This window comes from Chiloscyllium plagiosum, unplaced genomic scaffold (genome assembly GCF_037043375.1).
Source record: "Chiloscyllium plagiosum isolate Xiang-an unplaced genomic scaffold, Cpla_swu_hap1 HiC_scaffold_29, whole genome shotgun sequence".
In the NCBI taxonomy this organism is placed as follows: domain Eukaryota; kingdom Metazoa; phylum Chordata; class Chondrichthyes; order Orectolobiformes; family Hemiscylliidae; genus Chiloscyllium; species Chiloscyllium plagiosum.
In genome coordinates this window covers 2,618,769-2,640,565 of record NW_028270167.1, presented here as the reverse complement: position 1 = coordinate 2,640,565, position 21,797 = coordinate 2,618,769, and the positions used below count along the sequence as shown (strand labels likewise).

General features: G+C 42.3%; 1 protein-coding gene across 1 annotated transcript in view; it reads left to right on the top strand.

Moving 5' to 3' along the window:
• Positions 1–21,797, top strand: part of hyou1 (hypoxia up-regulated 1) — a 37,922-nt gene that overhangs the window by 10,445 nt on the left and 5,680 nt on the right. Inside the window, exons 9-22 of the mRNA XM_043677721.2 lie at positions 1,793–1,979; positions 2,377–2,511; positions 7,382–7,464; positions 9,215–9,347; positions 11,112–11,296; positions 11,791–11,929; positions 13,316–13,376; positions 14,874–14,956; positions 15,739–15,930; positions 16,915–17,096; positions 17,684–17,771; positions 19,470–19,592; positions 19,938–20,071; positions 20,548–20,632. Coding sequence (XP_043533656.2) covers positions 1,793–1,979; positions 2,377–2,511; positions 7,382–7,464; positions 9,215–9,347; positions 11,112–11,296; positions 11,791–11,929; positions 13,316–13,376; positions 14,874–14,956; positions 15,739–15,930; positions 16,915–17,096; positions 17,684–17,771; positions 19,470–19,592; positions 19,938–20,071; positions 20,548–20,632 — 1,810 coding nt within the window. The remainder of the gene's footprint in view (positions 1–1,792; positions 1,980–2,376; positions 2,512–7,381; positions 7,465–9,214; positions 9,348–11,111; positions 11,297–11,790; positions 11,930–13,315; positions 13,377–14,873; positions 14,957–15,738; positions 15,931–16,914; positions 17,097–17,683; positions 17,772–19,469; positions 19,593–19,937; positions 20,072–20,547; positions 20,633–21,797) is intronic.

Genomic DNA, 21,797 nt, shown 5'->3' with positions numbered 1-21,797 from the left:
GTCATTCCCTGGTATTACCACGTGTTATACAAAAGAGAATGGCAATGAGCACCTGACATTTGCAGAATTGTACTCCAGCTTGACTTGTTTCTTTGAGAAGAATAGGCTGAAAATTATTAACTGTTTCCTCCAAATCTTTTGGGAGGGTGGAGAGTGAAAAGAAAGATAAAACTTAAGGTGGACATAGAGTTTATATCCCGCCCCCCCCCTCCCTATTTGCTATATCTAACTGCTCTGGCCTTTCATTTCATATGGAAAGGTCAGGGCAATGACTACTCTTTTAACATTTAGTAGGAACTAGAATTTGCATTCGTGTTTCAGTGCTATTAGAACATGGAACAGTACAGACCCTTCGGCCCCCTATGTGCTGGTCTTCTATTAAGATCAGACTAACCTACATACTGCACGCTAACCTACATTGTACTAACTTCTGTGTGCCTATCCAAGAGTTGCTTAAATATGCCTAATGTATCTGTCTCTACTACCACTGCTGGCAGTGCATTCCACGCACCCACCACTCTGAGTAAAGAACCTACCTGTGTCATCTCCCCTGAACCTTCCTCTAATCACCTTAAAATTATGCCCCCCCCCCCCCCCCCCCCGGATAGACATTTCTGCCCTGGGAAAAAGTCTCTAGCTATCCACTCTATCTATGCGTCTCACCATCTTGTACACCTCCATCAAGTCACCTCTCATCCTTCTTCGCTCCAATGAGAAAAGCCTAGCTCCCTCAACCTTTCTTCATAAGATATGCCCTCCAGTCCATACAGTATCCTGGTAAATCTCCTCTGCACCCTCTCTAAAGCTTCTACATCTTTCCTATAATGAGGTGACCAGAACTGAACACAATTGTTATCAAGTATTAAATCTCATCAATTGTTATTTTTAAATTAAAAATAATTTGCTGTCTTAGAGTGATCATGGAATCACTGATGTTGAAACATAGGGGGATAACTTAATTAGTCTTCAACAATTTAGTTGAAGGCCAAGTTTAGAATATTGTAAGCAATTCTGACCTCCCTCCTATCAAAAGGATTTTGTGAAACCTGAAAGACTTACAGGGATGTTATCAGGCTTTGAGATATAGAGAGGTTGAATAGGCTGGGCTGTTTTTGCTAGAATGTTTGAGGCTGAGGGATGACCTTTAGAGAGGTTTATAAAGCCATGAGGGACATGGATAGGGTGAATAGCATAGATCTTTTTCCATGGGGGGTATACGGATTCCAAATCTGGAGGACATAGGTTTAAGGTGACAGGGGAAAGATTTAAAAAGGACCTGAGCAATAACTTTTTCACGCAGAGGGTAGTGAGAGTATGGAACAAGCTGCCAAAAGAAGTGATGGTGGCTGGTACAACTATAACATTTGAAAAGGCATCTGGTTGGGTCGATGGTTAGGAATAGTTGCGAGGGATGTGGGCCAAATACTGGCAAATGGGACTAGATCAGCTTAGGATATCTGGTCAGTGCAGACGAGCCAGAATCCATGTGACTCTGACTTTATGACTCTTTATAATTGCAAGTGTATTTTCCTTTACTTTTACATTAAGCACTGTTAGAGTCAGTGCCTCGGTGACCAATTATAATTGATTTCATCTTCATCTGGGGGTGTTCTTCGCAGAACACCTACCTCCACTATACTCTGATAACAAGAGGAACGGCATGTCCCTCCTTCAATATCATCCAAAAGACAATGCCTTTGACATTGCAGTACACATATGTATACTGCATTAAGGATGTACTGAGATCAGTCGACTGGGAATTGAATCTTCCATCTTTCTATGTTATCTTCAGGTTTGATCGGAATCTAGGTGGTTTTGAGATGGAACTTCGTCTGCAGGATTACCTAGCAGATCTCTTTAACGCTCAGAAGAAGACTCCCAAAGATGTCCGCCAGCACCCACGAGCGATGGCGAAGTTGTGGAAGGAAGCAAATCGTGTGAAAACAATATTGAGTGCGAATGTAGATCATATGGCACAGGTAACTTTCAGATTCAGCAGAAACTGAGGATGTAATTTTTACACCTTAAATGTGTATTTAAAAGATATAATTCAAAGATGTATTTATCCTAAGTTTTAGAAAAAGTTAACCTATTGGGACTGTGTAAAATCATTGAATCTTTCAAATTAGAAGGGAATCACTGGCTAATAGCTCTTTGCAAGAGATATCCAGTCAGGCCCATGCTCTCTCCTTTTTTTTGTTATTTCCATACTCTTCAAGTATTTATTTAATTCCCTTTTGACATGTACATTTGAATACACTTCAACCACCCAGCTCAGATAATCATCTTCAATGTTCTCCATGTATCACCTTTGTGCTTTTTGCCAATTATCTTAAGTTTATATCCCTTGTTACTGATTCCTTGTTTTCTGTGCAGATTGAGGGACTGCTTGATGACATTGACTTCAAGGCCAAAGTAACAAGGCAGAAGTTTGAGGAGCTGTGCAGTGATCTTTTTGAGAGAGTTGCAGAACCTGTACATCAAGCTTTAAAAGCGGCTGAGTTGAAAATGGTGAGTGTTTTAGACAAGCTTGTGTGATCAAATGACTTTGTGAATATGTGCATTGTTCAGTTGGTAGTGTAATGTATTTTCATTAAGAATGCATTTGATCTTTGTATGTATTTAAGCTTAAAAATGTGTTGCAGGAAAAGCGCAGCAAGTCAGGCAGCATCAAAGGAGCTGGCGAATCGACGTTTCAGGTATAAGCCCTTCTTTAGGAATGAGGAGGGTGTGCCAAGCAGGTTAAGATAAAAGGTAGGGAGGAGGGACTTGTGGGAGGGGCGTTGGGAATTCGATAGGTGGAAGGAGGTTAAGGTGAGGGTGATAGGCCGGAGAGGGGGTGGGGGCGGAGAGGTCGGGAAGAAGATTGCAGGTCAAGAAGGCGGTGCTGAGTCTGAGGGTTGGGACTGAGAAAAGGTGGGGGGAAGGGGAAATGAGAAAGCTGGAGAAATCTGCATTCATCCCTTCTGGTTGGAGGGTTCCTAGGCGGAAGATGAGGTGCTCTTCCTCCAGGCGTCGTGTTGCTATGGTCTGGCGATGGAGGAGGCCAAGGACCTGCATGTCCATGGCAGAGTTAAAGTGTTCGGCCACGGGGCGGTTGGGTTGGTTGGTGCGGGTGTCCCAGAGGTGTTCTCTGAAACGTTCCGCAAGTAGGCGGCCTGTCTCCCCAACGTATAGGAGGCCGCAGCGGATGCAGTAAATGATGTGTGTGGAGGTGCAGGTGAATTTGTGACGGATAAGGAAGGATCGCTTGGGGCCTTGGAGGGAAGTGAGGGGGGAGGTGTGGGCGCAAGTTTTGCATTTCTTGAGGTTGCAGGGGAAGATGCCAGGAGTGGAGGTTGGGTTGGTGGGGGGTGTGGATCTGACGAGGGAGTTGCGGAGGGAGTGGTCTTTCCGGAACGCTGATAGGGGTGAGGAGGGAAATATATTCTATCAGTGTTCCGGAAAGACCACTCCCTCCGCAACTCCCTCGTCAGATCCACACCCCCCACCAACCCAACTTCCACTCCCGGCACCTTCCCCTGCAACCGCAAGAAATGCAAAACTTGCGCCCACACCTTCCCCCTCACTTCCCTCCAAGGCCCCAAGGGATCCTTCCATATCCACCACAAATTCACCTGCACCTCCACACACATCATTTACTGCATCTGCTGCACCCGATGTGGCCTCCTCTATATTGGGGAGACAGGCCGCCTACTTGCGGAACATTTCAGAGAACACCTCTGGGACACCCGTACCAACCAACCCAACCGCTCCGTAGCTGAACACTTTAACTCCCCCTCCCACTCCACCAAGGACATGCAGGTCCTTGGACCCCTCCATCGCCAGACCATGGCAACACGACGCCTGGAGGAAGAGCACCTCCTCTTCCGCCTAGGAACCCTCCACCCACAAGGGATGAATGCAGATTTCTCCAGCTTTCTCATTTTCCCCTCCCCCCACCTTATCTCAGTCCCAACCCTCAGACTCAGCACCGCCTTCTTGACCTGCAATCTTCTTCCCAACCTCTCCGCCCCCACCCCCATCCGGCCTATCACCCTCACCTTAACCTTCTTCCACCTATCGTATTCCCAACGCCTCTCCCCCAAGTCCCTCCTCCCTATCTTTTATCTTAGCCTGCTTGGCACACCCTCCTCATTCCTGAAGAAGGGCTTATGCCCGAAACATCGATTCTCCTGCTCCTTTGATGCTGCCTGACCTGCTGCGCTTTTCCAGCAAACACATTTTTAAGCTCTGATCTCCAGCATCGGCAGTCCTCACTTTCTCCTATGTATTTAAGCTGTCCTCTTGCCTCCTGGCTGTATAATTACCATAGCAAGGACATGATTAGTTTGTCCGTACTGGGATTATGTTGAATACATTGGCTCGAAGCAATGTGATGTAAGTTTATTCGGTACAAGTACCAGCTGTTTATCTGGAAAGTTTGGGAGGTGATATCAAAAAAACTTTCACTGTTAGCATCTCTAAGGACAGATGCCTGAAAATGCCTTGAAGTTTCCCTCCAAGTCACTCACCATTCTGCTTTGCAAATATGTTGCAATTTCTTCACTGTTAACTGCATCAACGTTCTAGGATTCTTCCACCCTCCAGAACCCTTAGCACCCCTGTCCCCAATTACAAGGCATGATAGAAAGATATGTAAAAGAGTATTGCATTACTGATTAAGGAGAATATCATAGCTATACTAAGAAAAGACATCTTGGAGGGTTCATCCAGCAAATCTATATGGGTAGAGCTCAGGAATAAAAGTGCAATCCCAATAGCTAATGGGCGATATAAGAACAGATATGTAAGCAGATCATGGAAAAATGTGAAAACGGTGGTGTTGTAGTTGGTGATTTTAGCTTCTGCATTATTGACTGAGATATTGATATACGCAAATGTGTGGACTGCAGATGCTGGAAACCAGAGTTTAGATTAGAGTGGTGCTGGAAAAGCACAGCAGGGCAGGCAGCATCCAAGGAGCAGGAAAATTGAGGTTTTGGGCAAAAGCCCTTCATCAGGAATTGATGTCTTTAGTGCTAAGGGCTTGGATGGGCTAGAATTTTCTAGACGCATCCAGGCGGGTTTCGTGAAACAATATGTAGGTAGTCTAACTAGTGAAGAGGCCATGCTAGACTTGTTATTGGGGAATGAACCTGGCCAGGTGATCGAAGTTTCATTGTGGGGAGCATTTTCATAGAGCAGTGATCATAGTTCCACAAGTTTTAACATGGGTAGGGATAAGAATAAGACTGATCCTCGGGTGAAGGTGCTAAATTGGGCGAAGGCGCTAAATTGGGCGAAGGCTAACTATAACCATATTAGGCAGGAGCTGACAAAATTAGATTGGGGCAGCTATTTGAGGGTAAATTCCCATCTGTCATGTAGGAGTCTTGTAAAGGTTGATCAGGGTTCAGGACCAGCATGTGCCTGTGTAGATGGAGGTTAAAAATAGCAAGATTCAGAACCATGGATAATAGATTTTGAAAATTTAGCCAAAAAGGAAGGAATCCTGTTTAAGGTTTAGGAAACTGAAATCACACAAAGGCCTTGAGGAATACAAATGAAGCAAGAAAGAATTTAACAAGTAATTCAGAAGATGAAAAGGGTCTCCAATGTCTTTGGCAAGTAAAATTAAGAATCATCCCAAGGTATTTTATAGGTATATTAGAAGCAAGAGGGTACCTTGGGAAAGGGTAGGTCCATTTGAGGGCAAAGGAAGGAATTTATGCACTGTGACGGAGGAAGTGGTTGGGGTTCTTAATAAGTATTTCATATCCGTAGTCACCAAGAAAAGGGATGTGGGTGTTACGATGAGGGAAGGAAATGTTGATATTCCAGAACTTGTCAATATTAAGGAAGAGAAGGTACTGTGTGTCTTGAAAAAGCTTTAAGGTGGATAAATCCCTCTGGTTTGATGGAATCTATCCCAGGGCACGGAGGGAGATAAGGGAAGAGATTGCTGTATCCTTGACACAGATGTTTGTATCCTCTTTAGTCACAGATGAGATCCCAGAAGACTGAAGAATAGCCAATTTTAATCTTTTTGTTTAAGAGCTGCAGGGATAATCCAAACATTCATAGGCAGGTCAGACTTGGATCAGTAATGGGGAAGTTATTGGAGAAGATTCTTAGGGAGAGGGTTTACTTGCATTTGTAAAAGAATGGACTTATTAAGGATGGTCAGTGTAGTTTTGTGTGGGAGAAGTCTTGTGTTTTTTGACCATGTGATTGAGGGCAAGACAGTGAAAGTGTCTAAATTGGCTAAATATGGCATTTGGCAACGTGGCTGATGGTAGGCTGGTCCAGAAGATTACATCAAGTGGAATCCGCAATGAGTTGTTAGGTTGGATGTAAATTGGGGGCCATCGACAGGAAGTTGTGGAATGGTGTTTCTTTGACTGGCTTTTTGTGAGGATCCGTGTTGGGACCTCTGTCATGATTTGGATGGAAATGTAGGTGATCTGTATAGTAAGTTGGCAGACATGAATATTGGAGGAGTTGTAGATAGTGAAGAAAGTTGTCAAAAGATACAGCAGGGTGTAGATGGAAAATTGGTCAGAGATTGCAGACAGAATTAGATCTGGACAAGTGTGTGATGCACTTTGGGAGGTCAAATGCAAGGGGAAAGTACACAATAACTGGCAGGTCCCTTTTGGAGCATTGATATCTCGAGGGATCTTTGGGTGCAAGTCCATAACTCCCTGAAAGTGGCAACCGAAGTGGATAAGGTGGGTAAAGAAGGCATACGGCTTGCTTCCCTTCATCAGTCAGGATGTTGTGTTTCAAAATTGGCAAGTCATGGTGCAGCTGCATAAAACTTTAGACCACATTTGGAGCATTATATGCAGTTCTGTTCCCAACGCTAGGAAGGATGTTGAGGCTTTGGAGATGGTGCAAAAGAGGTTTACCTGGATGTTGCCTTGATTGGAATGTGTTATTTATAAGGAGAGGTTGAACAAATTTGGATTGTTTTTGCCAGAGTGTCGAAGGCTGCTTGGTGACCTGATGAAAGTGTATTAAATTGAGAGGCGTGGATAGTGGAAATAGCAAACACTAGGGGGAAATAAGTTTAAGGTGAGAGAGCGAAAGTTTAAAGGAGATGTGAGAGACAAGGTTTTTACACACTGGGTAATAGAAGCAGATGCATTAGCAACATTTAAAAGACATTTAGACAGATGCATGAACAGGCAGGGAATAGAGGGATATGGACCATGTGCAGGCAGATGGGATTAGTCTAGAATGGAATCGTGGTCTGCTGCACAGACATAGTGGACTGAAGGACCTGTTCCTGTGCTGGGCAATAAGTGCTCATGTGCTTAATGAATTAATACGTCAACTGAATTTTTAAAATGTTGGTTTAAAAATTTCATTCAGTGAAGTGACTTTTTTCCTGCAGGAAGACATTGATTATGTGATCCTGGTGGGCGGAGCAACACGTGTTCCCAAAGTGCAGGAGTTCTTGCTGAAAGCTATTGGAAAGTAAGAGTTCTAGTTTTGTATAATATAATCCATTGTCATCAGATATTCCAGCCTCAGCCACACTACTGCCAGTTATGCTTTTACTGTGTAATATACTCATACACACCATCTGGGATTAAAGTATCTTGTTATATACCGTTCTCTAATTGATAAATTGGTGTTTACTATTTACTTCCAATTTGAGTTTAAATCCATTGCAAAGCATAGACATTAATGCTGAAACCGACCTGCCAGTGGGTAAACTTTGCATTTGATTGCTTTCTGCCAGGTATATCATTGGCAGAGAAAATGTGATTGTAGTCGATATGATGAGAGGTTGGGATATCTGGTCAGCATAAAATGAGTTTGATCAAAGGGTCTGTTTCCATGCTGTACATCTTTATGACTATGACTCTGAGGTATCACTGAGCTCAGAAGTCATTAGTTGATAAATGTGGACATTGTTTTCCCTTGTAGAATTATGAAATAATTAGTGCAGCTCACCTTGGAGCATCTATGTGTTTGCTTTTGTGTTCAACTGAATGAAGAATGTCGGTTGCTTTAAGGAGACGATCTCTGGGAATAGGAGGAAGCCATTCAGCCCCTTAGTCCTGTTCTGCCATTCTTTTGATCTTGGCTGATTTCCACCTTAATTCCAGCTGCCTTCCTTGGTTCCCTGCCCAGTCTGTCTATCTTGGTTTTAAAAACGGACCTCCAGGGTTGCAGATTTCTGTGACACTTTCTGTATTAAAAGTACTTCCTGAATTCAGTTCTATATGGTCTGGTTTTAACTCTGCACCTTTTTTCAGGATCCTCCACTAGACGAAGTAGGATATGGAGAAAACCTGTCACCTCTTTAATGATCCTAAATAACTCTTTGGCAACTCCTTCATCCCTTATTATGAAAGGGATAATGGCTTTGTGCTTATTGTATTCCATAAGAAAAGTTCCTGACGTTGGTAGTGTCAATGTGAGAATTGTTCCATTGTGGTTTAGACAGGCATGATACATGCCTTGGTGTAACCAAAGATGTTAAGGAAAAGGTAAACCTTCAATGGGAAATTACCTCCAAATGGAAAACTGGCATTCTGAAGTAGATACCAAATATACAAAGTATTTAGAAAGTTATTTCACCTATTTTGTCTGTGCTGATCTTTATGCTCCTGCTGCTACTCTTTATCTAATCTAGGCAACATAAACTTTGATTCTGTTCACCCTCTTAACATTAGCCTCTCCTCAAAAGCATCAATACCATTTGCCTGAACTTCTCCCAGTGGTAGCATGTTTCCCCATTTTAGACACTGTCTAACAGTTATGGACCTTGGTTCTTATGTTTTTATATGTTGGCCACTGAAATCCTTTTATAATGTTCAGTACCTCTCTCAGGTTACTGCTTAACCTTTTTTTACCCTGAGTTTAGTTTTGAATTCTATCTAGCTCACGGGTGCAATGTATTCACACACCAAAAGAATTTAAATAATTATATGAGCACTTGAAAAGTCTTTGAACTAGGTGCTGGAAAATGGGTTTAGAGTAAATAGATGCTTAATGACCAACCCAGACATGCGTCAAAGGGCCTTGTTGTAACACCTTGTCTCTCTATGACACCAGTTATGAGAACAGAACCTGCATTTTTCCTCCTTTACAAAATGAGGCTCATGGCAACGTTATTGCTATAAACTTTTAACTACAGAGCAGAATGTTCAACTGGATTTTTATTTTTGGTTTGTCACTGCGTCTCTCAGTAAGTGGATTTAATTCCCTTTTGCAGGAAGGAGTTGGGAAAGAATATAAATGCAGATGAGGCGGCAGCAATGGGAGCAGTGTATCAGGCTGCAGCTCTCAGTAAAGCCTTCAAAGTCAAGCCCTTCTTTATTCGTGATGCAGCCATTTATCCCATTCAGGTAAACATACTATGACCGTGTGCACATCTATAAGTCTCACTCTGTCGCTCACTCAATGTTATTGTTTCAAGTGTTTGTAAATTGTGAACTCTTCTGAGAGTTAGAGAATGAGTCCAAGTATGAGTATTTGAAGTAAGTTTATTCTCCACAGCCAACCTATCAAATCCCTTTACTGAAGTTGCTGTTTGTGTAAAATTGCTGTCATCGTTACACTTTACTTTCAGACTAGTCTCATTTGGTGATTAAACGCCTGAAGTCTGCTCAGATCTTGTACAGCAGGCTGAGAAACCAAGTGGAAAAGCAGATTTTCTGGGTCATCTGAGTGTAAAACTAAGATGATGAAGATAAATATGGTACCCTGTGGTTATTGGAGATGGTTTAAGAGGTGTAAAGGAAGACAACATATACTCTGATACATAGACATAAGATGGATGAAGATATCAATTAGTTTGAATGAATTTGGAGAAAATGTTAAGAATTGGATAGCAAGGGCAGGACCAGGTGGTGTGTATATAAAAATATAATCGGACAACCTCTCGTTAAGCATCAATATTGTTTCAAGATTGGTGGAAAAAATATGATTGGTGGAAGCCACCAAATTAAAGACTAATACCATTGAAGATTGTAACCAAAGGCAGTAATAAATACGTAGAATGTGTGAAAATGGAAAATGTATTTTAATAAAATGAGACTATGTGCGTTAAGTTAGGAAACTGAGTTTAAATGGAGTAGAAGAGTGTTGTGTGGATCCCAACCACTGGTATTGTCTTATTGGGCTGCATGGCCTGTTTCTGTGCAGCAAGTACCTTGTTGGATCACGTACCAGCATTGAAGGTTCTAAACAAAATAAACTCTGTAACCTGGTCTCAAACCAGGTGACTTGGCATTGACCCAGTGAAAGACCAGCTGGTCTTCTAAACAAGTAGATTAACCGTCTCAGATCCCATCAGTATCTCAATGCTATCATGCTGCAGTCGTAGGCCAAAGGACCTAGGGGTTTTATTTTAAAGTTCAGAATAAGTTTATTCAGTGAAACTGAGCTGTACAGACTGGAAACTTTATGCTCAATCTGTGCTGTTAGCTGATCTCTGTTTGATCAATTACAAGAAACTTGGCCGGTTTCCTGCCCTTGATCTGTCACCATTTCAAAGTGCAAACAGTGATGGCCTCTGACATTGAGATGTTGTCATTATGATATTGTCTTGATTTGCAAATAGGAGAAAGTGAGGTCTGCAGATGCTGGAGATCAAAGTTGAAACTTTATTGCTGGAACAGCACAGCAGGTCAGGCAGCATCCAGGGAACAGGAGATTCGACGTTTCGGGCACAGGCCCTTCTTCAGGAATGTAAATAGAAAATCACAGCACAGAAGATGGCCTTTTGGCCCATTGTACCAGTGCTAACTCTTCAACAATAGCTGACTCTATATGAGGAACAGCCCCTTGAGAGGAATTATAGGGCGTCCTGGAGCCAGTGGATGTATATCCAAGCAAAGGGGAAAAAGAATAGCTGATTGAAAAAGGAGCGATTAAATTTGCTACACAGGTATGGGAAAAGTAATGGGTGATCTCATTTGCTTCCCAGACCTTTCCCATTGGAGAAACGTACTTGCCCTGTTTCTCAGAAAACATGCATGCTGGAATGTGCTTTGTAACCGCATCCATCAGCGAGCGCCACTAGGGTTTTGTTGCTCAGACTCTTTAATGATCCAAAGGATCATCTTGCTAACAGGAGTCTTTGTCTGCTTTTCTTTTTGTCTTGGTAGGTTGAATTTACACGAGCAATTGAAGAGGATGGTGTGAAAAGCATTAAACACAACAAACGTGTGCTATTCCAGAGAATGTCTCCATATCCTCAACGCAAAGTGATCACCTTCAACCGCTACTCCGATGACTTTGAGTTCTTTGTGAATTATGGGGATTTGAACTTCCTCAGTGACAGTGATCTCAGGTAATGAGACTGGGGGTTTTGGGGGTGCTGGGGGCGAATTGTTAGTTGAACAAAATAAAACCAAGATCTGTGGATGCTGGTGATCTCAAATGAAAACACAATTGCTGGAGAAACTCAAGTCTGGCAGTATCTATGGGAAGAAAGAGTTTACATTTTATGTGGCGACTCTTCATCATTACAGTTGATGCTGTTCAGTGGCTTACAGCTGCAACTCAGTCTGTAGTCTTCTACTAAATTGTGAAGTGTCTTGTTCCCTTTCTGTCTCTCTGCTGCTAGGAAATGTTAGAATGTTGAGTTTTCCATAGGGAACTTTGAGTCCAGTTGTGAGTTTTATTCTCATGAGTGAGCAGCACTGAGCTTTCTTGTAAACACTAACTGCTGGTTGACTACAATATGATGTTGTAAAGCAACTATAATGCAGTTAGCTTGCAATGCACAACTTGAGCTTTGGATAGTCATGCTTGTCTCAATATCTAACTGTCCTTTCTTTCCAGTATCTTTGGATCATTAAACTTGAGCACGGTTCAATTGAGTGGCATCGGTTCAAGTTTTCAGAAGCATTCAGATAGCGAATCTAAAGGGATTAAGGCCCATTTTAACATGGACGAAAGTGGAATACTGTCACTGGACAGAGTGAGTATACACGAAGCTGCTGACTGGTCTACACGTATCTCCTGTTCTCCCACCTGAACTGGGAAGGTTGCGTTTGCTATGGATTAATCCATAATTTCTTCTGAATTATTCAATATACTGATCTGGACAGAATGAGGATATGAAACCAGAGAGATAGTCGTAATTTTGGTGAAATAGTTGCATTGTTTGTCCTTTTGTTTATGCGAGTCTGGCAGACAATATCTAGCAGTTTTCTCGTTAACTCGAGTTTAGTTCAAAATCTTCCAAGTTATCGAGTGCAACTGCAGTTAGTAATATATTCTCTGGCTTCCTCCTGAGATTGTAATCAAGTGACAAAAAGCTTGACTTCTCTTCTGCCTCCAAAGGGATGTTCCTTGCTCTGGTGCTAATGGCTCATCACTGCCCCTGCACTCACCTGATATCAGGCATCTGCTGGGTACGATCCTTTTCTTAATAACAAAACGTACATTTCCCAGCCTGACTTGACATATTGTAGTCAAAAAACAGGAATCCAGGATGTCCTTTTTTTTTCCCTCTTCCTGCTCTCCACTGGGCTTGAAAGATTGCTGCAGACACCATATTACTCCAGTAATGACACTGTACTTGGAACATGTTTTCCCTATCAGCTACAATCACTGATCAGCTACAATCATTGTTGTAACCATTTGTACCAATTTCATTAAAGACCTATTAGACGTGCAATACAGGTAAATGAACTTTTTGAAATATATTTCCTGATGCTTCATCACTGTTTGTATCTAAGCACAACAAGCAAAACAACGCTCTGCTATTCAGCTCACCATTTTTACCAACAAATCTAATAAATAGCTTACAATTTACATTTTTAAAAATTCATTCGTGGGATGAGAATGTCGCTAGCTAGACCAGCATTTTATTGTCTATCCCCAATTGCCCAAAGGGCATTTAAGAGTAAACCCATTGATTAAATCATATGTAGGATGGACTAGGTGAGGATGGCAGATTCTTTGCCTAATGGAAGTTTGTGAACCAGATGGATTTTTCTGACAACTGGCTATGGATTTGTGGTCATCACTAGATTCTTATATCCAAATTTGTATTGAATTGAAATTCCGCCATCTGCCATAGTGTTATTTGAACCTGGGTCCCCAGAACCTAAGCTGGTTCTCTGCATTAACAGTCCAGCAATAATACTATTAGGCCACAGCCTCCCAATGCTCCATGCGGTGTAAACTCCACAAGCATAATTAATCTTTTTTTTTTTACTGATCACCTGCAGCTAGCCATATCTGCACCCCCCAATTGACTAGATGTGTCTAAAAGTCTGGACAGTGCTCATTTGTATGATTTAAAATGAATCACTTCAGACTATTCAGTTGAACTGTGTTTGAATTCCTTTTGCTATAGGTGGAAGCTGTGTTCGAGAGGGTGCAGGATGGGGAACCTGAGGAAGAATCCACCCTGACTAGTGAGTAGACTCTACCTGTTAGTGGGTTATCGTCTGCATTGCTGAATGGCAGCTGTGATTAGAGTTTAATGCTTTCAGTTTTGCAAATTTTTTTTTTCCCTGTGGACACTAATGGTTAGAGGTTTCATCTAGCTACCTGCAGGAGTCTGGATTTCAGCAGTCCCACTATTTCCTGCCACCTCATACCCTTGGGAAAGTTGTCACTGTCTTACCTCACTGTCACTGTGCTGAGCTGATGATCCAGCATGTCATTCTAATAGTCCCAGTGGTTTCCTTTTTAAAATCCCAATATATTCTTGTGTTTGTTCCATAGATCTGTTCATAAATGTAGTGCATAAATAGCAACTTTTTTTTACATTTCACCATGCAATATATTAAATACATCTGTCAACTTTCTGCTGCTGCCAATGAAACCAATTAATTGATGTCCTTCAGGGAGGGAACCCTGTTCTCCTTCCCCAGTCTGATTTACACAATATGTCAATCCCACAATACATGGTTGATTCTGAACATACTGAGAGGTGGTTCTGCAAGCTGACCAACTATGTGAATAATCTCCTGTCACAAAACCCAAAGAGAACTTACACCTGCTAAACGCAATGGGCCACTATGTGGCCATGTCACACTGAGAAAACAATCTCTCTATCTTGTGGCACAGGACAGTATGTTTCTGCTAACTTGCTGTGTTGTTTCTTTCCAATAGCTCGCTATTCCGTGAGTCATTGAACAATGAATACTAGGGAGTTGTAGGTTGGTTGCTCAGTGTATTGATTTAACTAGTCTCAGTTGAGGTGGCATTCCTAAACTAGTGAAATATAATTTTCCATCTGGTGACCTCTTCCAGTACCTCCAACTGCTGTGCAGTAACAGGTTGGAAGGGCAGGATAGAGACCTGTGGGGCAGGTGAAGACATTTGATGACTTTTACTGTTCTAGGGCTGGCAATACATGCCACCCATGGAGGGAAGTAGCTGCCTTTGAAACTGTGGGAGGAATCACGGTGAGGTTGTGGGCTGGTTGGGTGGATGCATGACTTGTCGTCTCTTTTTGAAGAATTAGTCATACAGTCAAAGATATACAACACCGAATCAGACCCTTTGGACTAACTGAACCACGACGACCAGATATCCTAAATAAATCTAGTCCAATTTGCCAGCATTTGGCCAATATCCCTCTAATTCTGGATTAGTGGTGCTGGAAGAGCACAGCAGTTCAGGCAACATTCAAGGAGCAGCGAAATCGACGTTTCTGGCAAAAGCCCTTCATCAGGAGTGCTCTTCCAGCACCACTAATCCAGAATCTGGTTTCCAGCATCTGCAGTCATTGTTTTTACCAATATCCCTCTAAACCCTTCCTATTCATAAAAACACATTCAGATGCTTGTTAAATATTGTAATTGTTTTTTTAATTTTAATTATAACTTCACATTGTTATTGGGTAAAGTCGTCTTTCTGGGTGCAGTTTTTTATCGATTCTTATATTCTGCTTTTGTCTGCAGAGCTCGGGAACACCATTTCTAGTTTGTTTGGAGGTGGAAGCTCTGAAACAGATGGGAAGGAGAACTTGACTGAAGCTGTGCAGGTAAGTTTTCACTTATTTTGCCTTTTGTCACTCACTCTGGCCTCCACCATTATCTGTCTCACTCAGTCCCGCTCTGTCCTGTCCATTGGGAATGAACAGTGAAACAGACCAGGCGACCTCTGGTCTCATTTCAGATCTGTGTTTCCCGCTCCTTGAGGCTAAGAAAGAATATGACATCAGTAAAATCTACTTAATACCCATAACATCAGCTGGAAAGTGAAAGGTTGGAGTAAATGCTGGATCAATGCTGGCTGTGTTGGACTGCTAATTCTCACTCCAGGTTCTGCAATTGGTCTTCTAGAACATTGCGGATGTGCTCGGACCTGTGTGTTTGGGGGGGGGGGTGGAAAAGAAGGCAAAAGAAGTGAGTTAAGTCACCACTGAAATCAGGCACCGTTTTGGGTAGTTGGGCGATGTTGCTTATCCAGTACAGCATGTTTTGGCTTTTCCTGTATTTTGTTGTGTGCTGTGTTAAAGGGCACTCACTATAGGGCATTTGCTGCTGTAAGACAATGATGATAAGATTTGCTCACAAGGAAAGCAAGTATATTACACTTAAGAAGGGATGAGGCAGCAAGGCATTTATTTGCTGGTCTGCAGCTTGGGTGTGAAACAGGCCAATACCAGTGTGCTACTGTTTCAGTAACCTGTCTGCATTGGGATGATTGAGTCCCATGTATCCCTGTCGATGACAGTTGCAATGAATGAATACTCCTGGTGACCCCAGGTGTGGATGTGAGCTCGAAAATATCTTGATGCTAAAATTCTTTTCCTTTTTCCAGGATGAAGAGGAGGCTACAAGTAAAACTGAGAAGGACGATCAGGAAGAACCAGAAACTGCAAAAGAGAAGGGAATTCCCACTGAGGAGAGCAGCAAGTCTGAGGAGCAAAGCAAAGCAGAACCTAATGAAGAGAAAGGAGATCAACCTGAACCAGGAGAGGACACGGCCAAAACAGGGACACCCGAAACTCTGGTATGGAAGTGTAAATGTGGTAATCTGTGAATACTGTTCCATTTCTTGAGTCTTGCCTGGTTTGGAGGGTATTAGCTAGAAGGAGAGATTGGACAAACTTTGTTTTTCATTTGAATGTCAGAGGATGAGGGGCACCATGATAGAAGTTTACAAAATTATGCAAGGCATGGTTAATAAGAATGGTCAGTCAAAGCAAGTTTAAAGGACATGTAAGAGCCAGGTTTTGTTTTACACAGGGTGGCAAGTGTCTGGAATGTGCTGCCAGAGGAATCAGTGGAGGTGAATACAATAGCATTTAAGAGGCATCTTGACAGGTATATGAATAAGCAGGGAATAGAATATTCTTTCTTGTCATGTGTATTTTGAGTGCAGAAGTACAGGAATACAGTGAAAAGTTTACAATGTCACCCCACATGGCACCATCTTAACTACAAATTACCGAGGTACAGACCTTAAATACAAACTAGCGAAATAAAGGGAATAAAAAAGAGAAAGGGTACATTACTTACAGGTATTCATTGTTTCTAACTTATACTATGAGAAATAAAGTTAAAAAGATAAGCAGTACAGCCTTTCCATAAAGGCCCTGCAGTAGATCAGTGCAGAGGGCTTCCACACATGGTGTGGCCAGGCTTGCAAGTGGCTGATCTCCCCGAGCAGTCCCCAGTCTAACAGTCGTCCCCACTCTGGCCATGCCTCCAGCCCGCTCTACCTCGGGGAAAATGAGAAATAAACGGAGGGAGCAGAGGAGCTTCATGTGGAGCGTCCTATCCACTGCCATCTTGACTGGAGGAATAGAGGGATACGGGCCATTTGAGGCAAAGGGTTTTTTACTTTAGAAAGGTATTGTGTGTCACTGTATTCTTGGGGAGCTGAAGGGCCTGTTCCTGTGCTGTACTGTTCTTTTGTATTTGTTCTAAAATCCTTTTGTATTCTATGAATGTATTGGTGAGAGCCTAATAGTTTCATTCCACTTGTGTGCAGGATAAAAAAGTCGAGGATGTTGGGAAAGCGGACATGAAAGATCCAGAATCGAATAAAACTGAGGAGGTTAAAAAGCCAAAAGGACCCAAAAGGCTGAAGATTAGTGAGAATGTGACTGTGGCATTGGAAATCCAGGACCTGCCAGATCTGTCACAAGAGGAAATGAGCAAGTCTCAAAAAAAGTAAGAACTGCTTATTGATTAAACTTGCTTCTAGCGAGGCAGAGAAACGTTTGGAGGCGAGGGAGACAATTTTTAGATTTTACACACACATAAATATTCTCAGTCATTTTCTCAGTTAAAGACAGCGATAGGCATTGGGATTATTCAGAAGATAATTAGATTTAATGATCTAGATGTAGGTTTGCTTGCTGAGCTGGAAGATTCATTTTCAGACATTTCGCCACCATACTAGATAACATCTTCAGTGAGCCTCAGGACAAAGCTCCATCTGGAGGCTCACTGAAGATGTTACCTAGCATGGTGATGAAACGTCTGAAAATGAACCTTCCAGCTCAGCAAGGAAACCAACATTCAGAACCTCAACCTGATCTACAAATCTTCTCAACTTGCTAGATTTAATGTTATCAGGGGTGCTGTATGGGAACTTGTGCTTTGATGGGTCTTGTTGCAACCTGCCATTAGTAGAGTTATCCAGCTCTGGCCACAGTTACCAGTAAACCCGACCCAATGCTGGCTTCAGCTGTTTTGACATTTGCTGTCTGTGTGTACTTCAACAGCCATTCATTCATTCCCACGTTTTCATCCAGGCTTCAGGATCTTACAGACAGAGACCTCCAAAAACAAGAGCATGAAAAGATGGCCAATTCATTAGAAGCTTTCATCTTTGAAACACAGGTAAGCTATACTATCACTTGTAATTCTGACCAATTATAATGTCCAATATGCACATCAGATCTTTGGAGGTAACTGATGATTACTGGCCAACACCACCAGATCTTCAGTTCCAAACTCTTGTAGCTTGAGGAGGTTTGTTAGGAGAATGCTGTGCACTTCAAGCTGGCAATGTATGTAAAAAGGACAGGCTGGAATGTACTTCGAGGGACACTGGTACTGGTTGAAGGATGTGCTGCCCTCTGTGTAGATCTGTTGCCTTCACACAAGAGTTGGTGCAGTTGTAGTCACAGTTTTGCAATGCAGCCAGTCTTGGTGTTGTGCAGTGATACACTGCAAAGGCATGTACTTTTCTGAAAGCTTTGTAGCGATCCAGTAAACATCAGTACTGCATCTTACCCTTAAAAAGAGAACTTATTTTTCCACCCTTTTTTAAAGCGTGTTTTCGTCAGTCTGTAGGTAGTTGGGGGTTCTGTTTGAAATTGTAGGGGGGGGTAGACTGTAGGTTTATCCATTGCTGAACTATACTTTTTACTTTCTAAAGGAATTTTATTGAATGTTTGAGACATGACTGCAGAGTGTAGTTGTCAGCAATCTTCACGGACGATCTAGTTAAGAATTTAGGCCGGAATGGAGAGAGATATATTGGTGCCGTATTCTGTGTATATAGTTCTAATGTTCGGTAGTAATATGGGAAGAGGCTATATAATTAAAAGCCTTACTGGAAGATAAAATTGGGACTGTTATCAAACAGTTGTGTTGACTGGAATCTGAGTCATTGTGAGAGTGGTAGTTACAATTCTGTAATCCAAATACTCGGTTGTGTGCATAACCACAAGACTGATAGAACAGACCTGATCCAGCTGCAGTAAACACCACATCCCAGTTGTCAGTGTGGCAATTGTAGTATTGTTTGAATTTTATTTCCGGTGGGGCCTCTCTGTATTGTCATTTAAGTTTCGATGTCTAACCACAGAACTCAACACCCCTATCACTGAGGTCATGTTACCTTGTGACTCTGCCACTCACGTTCACCTCAGTCAGAGAACATTGTGTGCTCAATTTCCATTCAGAGAGTCGAGTACAAAAGTCTAGGTTAGTCCCTCCAGAGTGAAGCTAATGAGGCACTGCACTAATGGAGAGATTGCGTGGCCTGATGTCTCATTCGAGAGACAGAGTCTTAGTTCATCGGAGGGAGGGATGTAAAGATCCTATAGCACCATTTCCAAGAAGAGCAGAGAACCTTTCAGTGCTGTGGTTAGTATTTATCCCTCTCAAACTATTTGCTCCTCTTCCCATTGCTATTTAAATAAGTTTGTGTTGAATTTTCTACATCGTGTCACTTCAGAAAATACTCAATTGGCTGTCAAGTGCTTTGGGACATCCTTTAGTTATGCAAGATGCTACGGAAATACAGGTGTTTCTATTTTAATCTTCTGGTTGAAGAGAAGTCTAATTGCTTGGGCATAATCTTTTGGGATCTGGGGAAAACTGTGACTGACCCAGCAAGTTAATGGCCTGCTATGCTCCCTTTCTGTGTCACTGGGCTGGAGAGTTCCAAATTGGCTCTCACCTTGTGAGCAGAGACTGGGCACTCTGAGAAGTGTAAAAATCTGCAGGACCCTGCTTTTCTTTGCAGTTTAGATTATTCCATGTCTGGCTTTGCTTTCTAAACCTGATGTTCACACTACTGTTCCTCAGGACAAGCTGTACCAGGATGAGTATCAGGCAGTTTCAACACAAGATGAGCGTGACCAAATCTCGACTAAACTCAGCGAGGTCTCAAACTGGCTGGATGAGGATGGTTATGCTGCCAGCACGCAGGTTTGAGCTTGTTTTATTTGGCTGCAATTGTTATTCTGATCCTGGGGACAGCAAGTCTAGGAACAGGCAATATTGAAAACATTTACACGAGTGCAGGCAATAAAAAGTCAGGTAAATGTGAGTTTGCAATGTCAGCCCAAGCTTTATATAAAATTCATATCAAGCAGTGAGTTACTTAGTGTGTTGTTTAGTCTGACAGTGATAATATTCTGAGACTGGGCTCTGGGGACCTTGATGAGTTTGTAATTTAGTATTGCCACTATTTATAGAGCCTGGCTATAAAATCCAAACACTTGAATCATTTGGTTTGTGTTGTAAGTGATTATGTGTATTGGATGTGTTTAGGAACTAAAAACGAAGCTCTCTGAGTTACGGAAGATGTGCAAAGAACTCTTCTTCAAAGTAGAAGAGAGGAGGAAGTGGCCGGATCGCCTTGCTGCACTGGATAGCATGCTCAATCACTCCACTATCTTCCTCAAGTATGTACCATGGTGAAGGCAAGCAACTCCTGCTGAGAAGTTTGATCGGTCTTTTCACTGCTCTTTATAAGTGGTGGTTCAAAGGGCAGCAGCAGTGACTGGCAAGGGATCAGTTCCATGGGCTCTAGACACCGTCAAACCTGTCTCCCAATTATTAGTGACTTACTCCACTAAGTAAGTGGATGGGATTGGTGGCGGTTAAGTCTTAAGTCCACGTATTCGGGGACCATCAGGAGGTGGATGGGATTGATGGTTTACTTATTATCACCCCAGTGGTGGTAACTGAGGTGGACTCACTTGGCACAGACTGCAAGTTGAATCAGAACACTTCTATTCAGCTATTCCCTGAATAATCTCTAGGATCTGAAATGGTTGGCTTTGAAGTTAGTGTGCTTGCCTGTGTACACAGTCAGGAGCAGGGCAGGAGTGAAGTTTCTCTCCCAGATTCTTACTGTCTGTTACCTTTGTGACTTCAGGGGTGCTCGACTCATTCCGGAAGCTGATCAGATTTTCACAGAAGTGGAGTTAAACACACTGGAAAAGGTCATCACTGAGACAACTGTAAGTCTGACAGAATTCAGTCATCGCTGAGAACAAAGCTGTAAACTGTTTGGAATCTGACTTGAGTTTTGTAAAGTTTTGTAGTTGATTAATCATTTAGTACCCCTTAGGAGAGCTTGGAAGCCATGATTTTAAACTTGGGGTTTTAACTCAATTACTAATGTTTTATTTCCAGTGATGTCACCTCCAGAGTCTCAGGATTTTTGGCTTGCAACCTAGAAGTCTGAATCTGATCTTTGAGAGGGCTTCCTGCAAAATTCTGATAAGGTTTTGGCAGTCTCATTTGAGAAAGGACATAATTGCATTCGAAACAGCTCAGAATGTGTTCATATGACTGATAGATGGTGGAAGTTGAGGTGTATTCATTTCCAAGTTGCTGTGGTCAGGTTGGGCCTTTACCCTTTGGGATTTGGAAGAATGAGAGATGGTCTGTTAAGACATATATAATTCAAAAGGGACTTGTCAGGATGGTTGCTGAAACAATCTTTACCCAGAGAGTGGTGGGGGCATGGAATGTGCTGCCTGTGGGAGTGGCAGAGTCAGAATCATTGGTGACCTTTAAGAGGCAATTGGATAGGTACATGGATGGGTGTTTAAGTTAGGACAAATGTTTGGCACAACATCGTGGGCTGAAGGGCCTGTTCTGTGCTGTATTGTTCTATGTTCTACTTATTCCCTCGTGAGAGAAACTGAAGTAGGAGACCCTTTTACAAATAGGATGTCTCTCATCTGAGATGAGCACAGAAATTAAAAGGCCCCCCAGTCCTATGGAGAATGTTTCTAATAGTTAGTGAAATTATTTTCCCCAGAGAGCAGTGGAGGCAAGGTCATTGATTTGATTGTGGTATTGAAATATTTGACAATGATCTTATCAAGTGATGGAGTAGGTTACAGGGGTAAAGTGGTTCAGTCCTAATCATTCATTTATGTGTATGCTCTTTGACTGATTTGACTCTCTGGGAGCATATTTTCAGGTTGGAGAGTCTAAACTGAGAGGTCAGAATCTGAGTAAAAAATCAGTGTTTTAAGATTGAGTTATTGGTACCTTTCCTCAGTTAATGATTGTGGCTCCTGGAGTATAGAATTTGAAAGTTTCAGGTCTTTCGATTGAATAAATTTCTCCTTATCTCAACCGTGGTCTTATGGTAGAACAGACTGTAGGAGC